Source organism: Pollicipes pollicipes, unplaced genomic scaffold (assembly GCF_011947565.3).
Source record: "Pollicipes pollicipes isolate AB1234 unplaced genomic scaffold, Ppol_2.1 Scaffold_6138;HRSCAF=7277_pilon_pilon_pilon, whole genome shotgun sequence".
Classification (NCBI taxonomy): domain Eukaryota; kingdom Metazoa; phylum Arthropoda; class Thecostraca; order Pollicipedomorpha; family Pollicipedidae; genus Pollicipes; species Pollicipes pollicipes.
In genome coordinates, this window is record NW_023596818.1 from 37657439 (window position 1) to 37668422 (window position 10984).

General features: G+C 64.1%; 1 protein-coding gene across 1 annotated transcript; it reads left to right on the forward strand.

The window, feature by feature from the left end:
• The first annotated feature begins 2110 nt into the window (after positions 1 to 2110).
• On the forward strand, positions 2111 to 10864 carry LOC119105654 (trafficking protein particle complex subunit 8). Its single transcript, XM_037229113.1, has 10 exons — positions 2111 to 2134; positions 2733 to 2849; positions 3540 to 3773; positions 4089 to 4310; positions 5375 to 5425; positions 6355 to 6507; positions 7124 to 7380; positions 8641 to 8727; positions 9236 to 9463; positions 10756 to 10864. Exons 1-10 carry the CDS (start codon positions 2111 to 2113, stop codon positions 10862 to 10864), a joined length of 1482 nt encoding a protein of 493 aa, XP_037085008.1.
• The last annotated feature ends 120 nt before the right edge of the window (positions 10865 to 10984 follow it).

The window sequence follows — 10984 nt, forward strand, 5'->3', positions numbered from 1 at the left end:
ATAAATGGAAATAACTTAAGTCTTAACTGCTGAGGATGTTTTTTGACATGGGAAGACGGTATTGAAACCTAACGGTTGTCAAAGTCGAAAACGCGTATCTGGGCGAAAACGCGTATATGATAATATACGCGTTTCTGTCCATTGTAAAAAGGGCCCCAGCAACGTCTCTTATCTCGGCAAAAACAAGTATTTGCGGAGTGAATCGTTCTTCTCCTATGGACTTGCTAAGCATCGTATGGGAGGCTTAGCAATCTTCGGCCGCCGGCAGCATCGTATCGCATCTTTTCCTATGCACATCGCTAAGCATCGAATCATTACTTGCACACAACTGTCAATAATTGACAGTTATGTACAAGTAATGATTCCAAAGGTAATAAATTGTAAGCCAATGTCTGGCGAAAACAACTGTCTGGTGTCAATATGTGTGGTGTGTCAAGGCATGCCAGTGACTGCATGTGCCATGATGTCCCGTCCTCCCCGCGTCATTATCATCAGGAGTGGCCCATAGTCCGTCTCTGCCTCGCTGGTGACCAGCGTCGGCTGCGGCCGTCTCCCCGCCGTCTCGTGCCGTGCCCGCCCCGGTCGGGCCGCCCGTTCACGCCCCTCGGCCGCCGGCAGCAGCAGCAGGCGGTTGTGGGCGCGGCGCCGCCCCAGCTGCCGGTGCCGACGCTGCTGGCGGCGCGCACGCGCGTGCTGGTCAGCCCCGGCCAACAGCCGCCCGCCGACGGCTGGACGCCAGCGTCCGGCGTCACGTTCGCCGACGACGAGGAGGACAACGCCAAGTGAGTCGCGCCGCCCGGCCGCCGCCGACGGCGCGCGCGGCGTACCCGGGCCGGCTCGGAATGGTCTGCGGCTAGACATCTCGTGTCGTAGCCTGCCCGTTCATTTTGTAGGGGTGCGCGGCGCACGATATCGCTCCCTTAAGACGCCGCTTTCGTGGGGTGCCCGGCGCACGATATCGCTCCCTTAAGGCGCCGCTTTCGTGGGGTGCCCGGCGCACGATATCGCTCCCTTAAGACGCCGCTTTCGTGGGGTGCGCGACGCACGATATCGCTCCCTTAAGACGCCGCTTTCGTGGGTGCGCGGCGCACGATAACGCTCCCTTAAGACGCCACTTTCGTGGGGTGCCCGGCGCACGATATCGCTCCCTTAAGACGCCGCTTTCGTGGGGTGCGCGGCGCACGAGATCGCTCCCATAAGACGCCGCTTTCGTGGGGTGCCCGGCGCACGATATCGCTCCCTTAAGGCGCCGCTTTCGTGGGGTGCCCGGCGCACGATATCGCTCCCGGAAGACGCCGCTTTCGTGGGGTGCGCGGCGCACGATATCGCTCCCGGAAGACGCCACTTTCGTGGGGTGCCCGGCGCACGATATCGCTCCCTTAAGGCGCCGCTTTCGTGGGGTGCCCGGCGCACGATATCGCTCCCGGAAGACGTCGCTTTCGTGGGGTGCCCGGCGAACGATATCGCTCCCTTAAGACGCCGCTTTCGTGGGGTGCCCGGCGCACGATATCGCTCCCGGAAGACGCCGCTTTCGTGGGGTGCCCGGCGCACGATATCGCTCCCGGAAGACGCCGCTTTCGTGGGGTGCGCGGCGCACGTATCGCTCCCTTAAGGCGCCGCTTTCGTGGGATGCTCGGTGCGCGCCGTTGCGCCACCCCTGATGGAGCGCACGGGCAGTTGAGCCTGGGCATTCCACGCGGACGTCAACGCAGAGGCGGTTGCTCAACGTACGTGGCGTGGTATTTCCGGGCGTGTGACGCCGCCGTGTGTCGCGTGTGCTGACCTGGCCGTGGTTCGACCGTCCGCGCTGTCCGTTGAGGGACTGCCCGTCAGCTGGCGCCCGGTACGAATACTCGGTCTGACGCGAGACGCGGGCACTGACCTGCGCCGTGCCGCGCCGGCCAGGTGGTTCCAGCTGGAGGAGCTGTGCATGGAGTGGCTGAGAGAGAGCACCGCGCCGTTCCGACCCACCATCCAGTGCATGACGGACAAGACCAACAACGCGGCCAGCCCGTGGGTTTGCGCCGCAGGTGGGTGCTGACTCAGACGATCAGTTTACATCGTCTGAGGGTGTGTGTATGTGACAAGGGAGGTCGTTCCGGCAGGCGTTATGACACAGGGTTGGTTCCTCTATGTACGCAGCACCTCGCTGGTCCAGTGGGGAGGCGAGCTTGCCCTCCGGTCGGGTCACTAGCCGTCGAGGTTTCCGTAAATTCAGCGTAGCGGATTGCTTGAGCTGTGTGAGAAAAGTCGCCGACACGCCAGCCAGCCCACTGACCCATTACCTATCACCTGACCTGGTTCGTGCGGGGTTTGTCGTCCGAGGGGGCGCTGAGGCTCACCATACCAACCCGAGGTGAGCCGGCAGCAAGGGGGCCACGTCCAAAGGGGCGCTGCTATGCCCGTTACCTAAGCATTCCGTTGACACGCGTTGCCCCGCAGTACTGCTACCTCAGATTCACAGCAACGCTTCCAGTGTCTGTGCAGCCATTTATGCAGCTTGAATGAGCAATGTTCACTCCAAGGTGGAGGGAGAACGTTTCGAGTCCTGGACCGCCGATCCGTCTGGCGGACCCGCTGCCACCATGGCGGCTGACCCCCGTGACGTGCCTCTGTGACCCGGCCGCGTCACCGGTCGGTGCGACCTCTCAGTGAGCGGGGCTCCGCGCCGCCCCGCAGAGCCGGTTCAGGTGCAGCTGGTGCTGCGCAACCCGCTGCGCGTGCCGCTGCAGCTGTCGGAGCTGCGGCTGCAGTACTCGTTCGTGGCGCGCGCGCCGGCCGCCTCTGAGTCGCACGTGACGGCGCACACCCTGCCGCGCTGCCTGCTGGAGGAGAACTGCACGCAGGAGGTGGGTGCGGCTGGCGGCTGGCGGCTGCGAGCTCTGGCCTCTCGTCGGGGAGGGCGCTGCTGACATGGCGCTGGGAGGTCTGCTGTCCGCCCCTGTATCGGGCCACGTCTGTGCGTGTGTTCGGAGTAGAGGCGCAGAATTTTGGGACCACGGCTCCGGCAGCCGGCATTGCGGCATTGCGGCATTGCGGGCTGTACCGGGGATTTCCTGAGTCGCCGCTGCTGGTACGTCGCTGGTGCCAGAAAGCACCGGTCAACGTTTAATGCACTGGTGTTGGATAGCAGTGCTGTTACCAGCCATATCCTTAAGCCTGTAGACCGGTGCCAATAGCGTTAAGGATGTGACTGTCATGATGCAGGTGCCGACTGTTGAGAGTACGGCCCCTCTGGCTCTCGGCTGCGGTGTACGCTGTGGCAGCTCTAGCTTTAGTGCATGCGACGCGCTTCTTCTAAATTGTTGTTTCATACGCTCGCCTTGCTTTTATGGTGGCATGAGTTCACGAACATAATCCGAATGATTCGGTAGACAAAATGCGGCCATGGCAGTTCTGGACAGATACGACGGGCCGAACCGGGCGTAGCATTGCTTGTTTGATAAGCTACTAAATCTTGGTACTGATTTAGTTTCGTTCTCGTTTTGGGTATCTTATTTAGATCATTCAGTTGTTCTGCCTTGTTATTTGACCCCCAGGTGACCTTGGCAATCACCGCTCACGTACCGGGCCAGCTGACAATCCGGGGATACGAGTTCACGCTCGCTCTGGCTTCGGCGCCGGCCGAAACAGAGGCTGCAGACCAAAGCCAGAGCGCGGAGGCGCCGCTGTCGGTGCGCGGCTGCCAGCCAATCAACGTGCGGGGTCGCCGGCTGAACGGCACCAAAGAGGAGCGCGCCGCCGTGATGTACGCCGAGGATAGACGCCTGCAGGTCAGTGACTCCGGACCGACTCGAGGCCAGCCGCAGCGGGCCGAAGTGCCTGTACCCGTCCGCTGGGCCATCTGTACTGCTATGCTCTTGCTGGATGCTAAACGCGCTAGCGCCGTGTTCTTCGGTTGCCTGCTTTGTCAGCACCAATGCTGGTGTGTTACCAAACTGAGGGCTGACTGCAACAACACCAGCGGCGGTCGGGCTCCTGGTCCGCGCTGTCTTCTCGCCGAACCCCAGCGGCGGTCGCCAGCCTCAGACCGTGTGTACGGACGGGGCGTGTGCGCTGACGCCGCCGATGCCGCCGCCCGCCGCCAGGTGGTGGTGGAGGAGGAGGCGGCGCAGCCACAGCTCAGCCTGCGCGGCCTGCCCACGGCGCTCATGTGCGGCCAGCTGCACGCCCTCCAGCTGCGCGTGGCCAACGCCGGCCGCCGGCCGCTGCGGCGTCTTCTGCTGGCCACGCCCGACCCTCAGCTGCTGGTGCTGGAGGCCGAGCCGGCGGCGGAGCCCGCGTCGGAGCAGGATCAGGAGAAGGAGCGTGTGTGGCCGGAGGCGGCGGCGCCAAGCCGCGTGCTGGAGCTGGCGCTGCCGGCCGGCGGCCTGCCCCCTGGCGGCCGGCTGGAGCGGCGGCTCTGGCTGCGCGCGCCGGACGCGGACGGGCCGCGGCCGCTGGAGCTGCTGCTGTGCGCCGCCGGCGGGCCCGGCCGGCCGCGGCTGCTGCGCCACGCCGGCCGCCTGCTGGTCACGCCGAGCCTGGCGGTGAGCGTGCGTGCGGCGCGCGGCGCCGGCCCGGCCGGCCGCCTCCACCTGGAGCTACAGGTGGGCGGCGTCCAGCCCACGGAGGCGGCGGTGTTGCTGGAGAGGGCCGCCGTGGCCGCCCCCGGCTGGCGCCTGGACCAGCAGCAGCCGTCCTCAGGTCAGCAGTGTGGTCAGAGCACCGCACACAGAACACCGCACATGGGACACTACACGCGGAACACCTCACGGGACCCCACACAGGGGGCACCACACAGAATGCCACACAGGGGACACCACACATGGAACACCACACGGGTCACCACACAGAATGCTACACAGGGGACACCGCACACGCAACACCACACATGGAACACCACACACGGAATGCCACACAGGTGACGCCGCATACGGAACACCGCACATGGAGCACCACACACGGAATACCACACTGGGGACACCGCACATGGAACACCACACATGGAATACCACACATGAAATGTCACACGGGTAACGCCGCATACGGAACACCGCGCATGGAACACCATACACGGACACCGGTTAAGACTGCAATCTACGCTCATGGCTCGCCTGTTTGACCTGTGTTTTAAAAGCAGCTGTGGGTGCTGTGGCCATCAGCGACCAACACTCGCCGGTGACCATCGAATGAGGCTGAAGACACCTTACTCGGGGTGCTAGGGTAGTCAGGCCCAGGCTGACGTGTCGGCTGCCGTGGCAGCGGCCGAGCCCGCTCCTTCCCTGCGCTGCGCACTGAGCCGCGGTCGGCGCCGCCAGGGGTGCGCGTGACGCGCGGCGAGACGGCCTACCTGGGCGTGACGGTGCGGCGCCAGCCGGTCCGGCTCTCGGAGGGCGGCCGGTCGCTGCTTCACATCGACACCGTGCCGCTGGACGGCCAGCAGGTGAGGCGGTGACCCAGCAGCCGGCCGAGCTGGACGCCGAGCTGTGCGCTCCCTGTCGCCGGTCGCCCGGTGGTTGAGGTGTCCCGGCGCTGGTCGAGGCGTGTGTACTGTCGAGCAGGCCGCTGTGCCGTGTGCCAGACGAAGTGACATCTTCGTGGTGGAAGTGCCGTGGCAAGTACGTTGTCAGCCGGAGCGTGCCTGGCGCGAATGAAACTGGTTCCAGAGCATCGTTAGCGTTAGTGAGAGTGTATCGTCGCTGGGACCAGCGGACGCCGCTGTTACGGCGTCCGCTGGTCCCAGCAGCAACGTGCGCCGTTCGGCTGTGTGTTTGGGACGAGGTGTTACAACATACGGAATAATGTGCTGGGATGTTATTCGCGGCAATTACGTCGCTTGAAGTGAAGCGTCATGGCCTTTTTGTTAAGATAATGTCAGGAATAATGGTGGTTTGTGGCGGTGGTGTGTAAAAACAGTACTTGTCTCGACGGCACTAGTCAAGACGATGACTCCGTCAGTGGTTATGTTGACACAGCTGACCACGAGTGCCGCTCAGCGCTGCCCTCAGACCGCCCCAGACGCCACCCCTGACCTCTGCCAAACGCCACCCCTGACCTCTGCCAGACGCCGCCCCCGACGTCTGCCAGACGCCACCCCTGACCTTTGCCAGATGCCGCCCGTGACCTCTGCCAGACGCCACCCCTGACCTCTGCCAGACGCCACCCCTGACCTCTGCCAGACGCCGCCCGTGACCTCTGCCAGACGCCGCCTCTGACCTCTGCCAGACGCCACCCCTGACCTCTGCCAGACGCCGTCCCCGACCGCTGCCTGGTGCCGCCCCTGACCTCTGCCATACGCCGCCCCTGACCTCTGCCAGACGCCGCCCCTGACCTCTGCCTGGCGCCGCCCCTGACGCGTCCGTGGTGCCGCAGGGCGGTGTACTCGGCTCGCCTTCACTGGAGTTCCTGCTGCGTCACCACTGCCAGCCGCCGACGCCGGCGGCTGGCGGTCAGATGGAGCTCCGCCGCGCCGCCAGCCTAGAGCAGGCCGTCCGGGTGGAGGCGGCCGTCCTGCTGCTGTGGCGGGTGAGGCGCCGGCTCCTGCCTGGCCGCGCCGCCGCCCGCACCCGACGGCCGTGTGTCGTGATGGTGCTGAAGCGGCAGCGCCTGGAGCGAGCCCTCGTCGTCTCAGGGCTGTGGGCTGGAACGGAGCGCAGCTGCCGCCGAGCTGCAAAACACCAGCCAATCACCGGCGTCTTGTCTCAGCAGACAGCGGCCAGTTTGAGACTGGCTATCCCCTGTGGTGGTAGTGTAGTGAACTTGGCTGGGCCAGGGCCTTGGAGGTATCCAGAAAACGACTATGGTGGGATGAAATTGTGTGCATCCAGTCGCGCTTGATCAGATTGTATTTAAATTGGCGCTAACATGGTAAATCTCCGTAAAATGTTCCTGTTGTATCTTGGTGGGAGTCGTTAAGCCTGTGGCTTTGTCAGTGGTTTCTCGCATTTGAAACCGATTACTGAAGGCTATGCCATGATGCGGGATCATGTGGAGGTCCTGCGGGTGGACCTTAACTCCTCTTCGCCACTCTGCTTGTGCACTCACGTCGTGGCGCGATGCCACGCGTTCGTGCCGGACCGGACAGCGCAGTGCCGCCGCCGGCGGACCGCACGCTCTGATGACGCGCCGCCTGCCTCCGCAGACGCAGGGCGTGGACGCGGCCGGTCGCGAGACGACGCTGCACGGACAGCACCACGTGACGGTGGACCTGCTGGGCGCCAGTGCTGCCACCTATCCGGCGCCGGCGGAACCCGAGCCTCGGCCGCCCGTCACCATCATCCCGGCGCCGGCGGCGCTGCCGCCAGCCGCGCAGGCGCCCGGCGCTGACGTCCTGCGCCAGCTGGTCAGCGTGGTGCCGCTCCACCGGCCGACCGTGCAGCACGACTTCGACCGCAAACGGTGCGTGAGACGCGGGACCACGGGCGCCGGCGGGCGGTGGACTCCGTGAGACGCGGGACCGCGGGCGCCGGCGGGCGGAGGACTCCGTGAGACGCGGGACCGCGGGCGCCGGCGGGCGGAGGACTCCGTGAGACGCGCGACCACGGGCGCCGGCGGGCGACGGACTTCGTGAGACGCGGGACCGCGGGCGCCGGCGGGCGGCGGACTCAGTGAGACGGGGGACCACGGGTGCCGGCGTATTTTGCCTCTGGAGGGTTTTCACTGGCTTGTCTCGTGGCTCGATGCCGGTCTGCAGTGTCGTGCTGTCGTGCAGTCCGGCCGCGCCCTGCCGAGTTTCATGGAAGTCGACTTATCTACATGCAATCGTACCAAGCTCCGCGGCCAGACGGTGCCAGCCAGCAGCAGGGAGCCCGGCGTGCCCTCCCGCTCTTGGACCGCCCGCCCGCCGTAGTCTTGCTTCCCCAGGCCTAAAGGTTGCCGCCTGCTGCCCATTCTGCCAATCAATCTATCTGAAATAACGGACCCCCGTACGGAATTTTGGTTAGCGACTTTAAAGCGATTTTTTGGCGGCTCTTCCCAGCTTGAATGCAAAGATGTCATCGAAAACACATGGAGAGCATTGGCACATGCTTTTGGGACTACTGTAGGGGTTCCTCTTCTTTTTCTTGTACGTGTATTAATTTTTTGTCACGTACATTGTGTCACGTACATTGTACGTGACACTAAATCCTTAAGATCAGATTAATGCGGACTCAGTACGCTGATATCAAGCTCGGAGATGGCCGGGTCTTCGGCACATTGGCGGCAGCAGTCCTCTCTCACTGGCCGTCAACCAGACGAATGTCCAATGTGCGACCGCGTCTCCTGGTGCCGATCTGAACGGGTGACCGCCAGGCGCCCTGTCTGTCCGTCCCCCGCTGATGTCATCCCCGGGACCGCCCGTCTGTCCGCCCTCTTCCGGCAGACTGCCCGTCTGTCCGTCCCCCGCTGATGTCACCCCCGGGACTGCCTGTCTGTTCGTCCTCTGTCCCAGCAGACACCCCGCCTGTCCACCATTGCCGACTCCACTCCAGAACCGCCAGAAAGCCTGTCTGTCCGTCTCCACTGACGTGATGTCAGCCCCCAGACAGTGTGTCTGTCCGTCTCCACTGACGTGATGTCAGCCCCTAGGCAGTCTGTCTGTCCGTCTCAACTGACGTGATGTCAGCCCCCAGACAGCCTGTCTGTCCGTCTCCGCTGACGCCAGCGCCGGGCCGGCAGGGTGTGCGTGATTCCGGTGACGATGCTGCTGCAGAACCACAGCGCCTGTGACCTGGTGGTGCACCTGTCGGCCGTGTCGGCCACCACGTGAGTACGGCAGCGGTGCCGAGCCGGACCACGGGCGGGACGGGGGCCGGGGGCCGTCCAGCAGCAGGGCAGGAGAGCTGCGGAGCACCCGACGGGGAGCTGCGGAGCACCCGACGGTCATGGCCAGCTCAGCTCAGCTCAGCTCAGCGAACTAGGCTCTGAACCGTCAAACCATGAAGGCCGAGCAGATGGTAGCTCCAAGGGATGGGTGGGGCACTTACGTGAGTGAACCTTTATAAACGTGGCCTCCCTGGGGACGTGATGTATTTTGTGGAAAGTAATGCTACACTGTTCCGGTGGCGTTGCAAGCCTGTAGGTACCGGCCCGCCCCGTCACACTGGTACTGCGCATGTGTGTGCGTGCGTGCGTGCGTGCGTGCGTGCGTGTGTGTGTCTACACGCGTGACGTGTTTTGTGGCCAGGTGAAGAGGTGCCGCTGCACCCCTCTCGTGGCGACTTAGCCCAGCGCTGGCGCCACTCCGTGCTTGTGACCGTGGCCCCGCCGCCAGGTCGTCGCCGCGCTCGCCGCTGCCGTACTCGTCGCACGTCTCGGCCGAGCTGACCTGGGTGGGCCGCACGCACCCGCACATGACGGTGGCGGCCGGCGGCTCGGCGCGCCTCTCGCTGGCCGCCGCCGTCACCCGGCCCGGCCTGTACGACCTCGGCGCCGTGGGCGTGGCCTGCCGCCCGGCGGACGACGCCGACGCGCAGCTCACAGAGCAGACCGCTCGCGTCGAGTCCGCCGTCGTCGTCCGCGGCGTCACTGCCGGCGAGAGGGGCTAGTGACGTCACTGGCGGCGGGTGGGGCTAGTGACGTCACCAGCGGTGGGCAGGGCTAGTGATGTCACGCGGCAGGCCGGATCAGTGAGGTCGAGCGAGGTATAAGAAAAGTGACGTTGGCGGCGGTGGGTGGGGTTTCCATACGGCCGTGACGTCACACAGTAGTGACGTCACGCCGCGGTGTGACGCGTGCGTTGGTGTCGACGCCACACTGGCGTGCTATTTACGACCGACACCCACACCACAGACGGCACCCCGTCGATGTATATCCTCGGCAGCATTGGTTGCTCTAGTGACCAACAACGCGTTTCGAAGGTGTGACTGACAGCGCCGGCGACGTCACGTGGTCTCGGCGCGATGAGGGACGTGCTCAGTCAAGCACCGTTGTGATTGGCGCGGGGGTGTCGGGATGTCCGCTGCGGCGGCGCGGCGGTGCTCGCCAACATCGAGAGTGCAAACCGGTCTATCATTCGGCACGAGCCTCTGTGATAGAGACCGGACGTGTCTTTTCAACTTGTTATCGATCATTTACTGCCATGTTGTTGGTGAGCTTAGGTGGCGCCTGTGCGCCGATTGGCGGTGTCTCGCTCGGTGGTGGGCGGGAGACTCTGCGGCGACCACAGCCACACGCCAGTCGCCTTCGCTATCACAGCTGCTGTTGGTCGACTGTGGGTTGGGCCAGTGGCGCGCGCTCAGTGCGGCCTGGGGCCTGTGTCGCCATCTCTGGTGGCCGTTCGTATACCGATCGGGCGCTCCAGGTCCAGAGGCCTGGTCCAGAGGTCTGGTCCAGAGGCTGGCTCCAGGCCGAGGGCCGGGTCCACAAGCCGGCTCCAGGTCCAGAGGCATGGTCCAGAGGCCGGCTCCAGGCCCAGATGCCTGGTTTAGAGGTCTGGTGCAGAGGCCGGCTCCGGGTCCAGAGGCCGGCTCCAGGCCCAGAGGCCGGGTCCATAGGCTGGGTCCAGAAGCTGGATCCAGAAGCTGGGTCCAGAGACCGGCTCCAGGCCCAGAGGTCAGATCCTGCACTGTGCGAGCATCATCTTCCGTCGATTGTCTCAGCACCGATTCTGTGTTCGAGTGCTGTCACCTGTATCCCCAGAGGTTGTGTATCACGTGGAAGAGGGCAGATTTTGTGTATATGACAATATACCCTAGTGAAATGGCACGCTATCTCCGGACGTTTGACCCTGACAGGCGCAACAGTTGGGTTGCTCCCTGTTGAAGCCGTATGCTTCTTCCCTGACCGGTGCAGCCTGTGTAGCGACGATGTTCAGGTGAGGCGCAACAAGAACTGCGATTTTCCCGTGCGACGGCGCTGCCCCAAGCTGCAGGTGGTCATAGAGGCCCAGCACTGGAGGTAGAGTGCACTAGGCTGCGTCTCGACTCTCTCCTCACGGCGTGGTAAGATCACGATGGAACTCACGAACGAGGGTGAGATCCTCTCAATAACAATCAGGTCGTAGCTGTCTTCATCGTGTCTC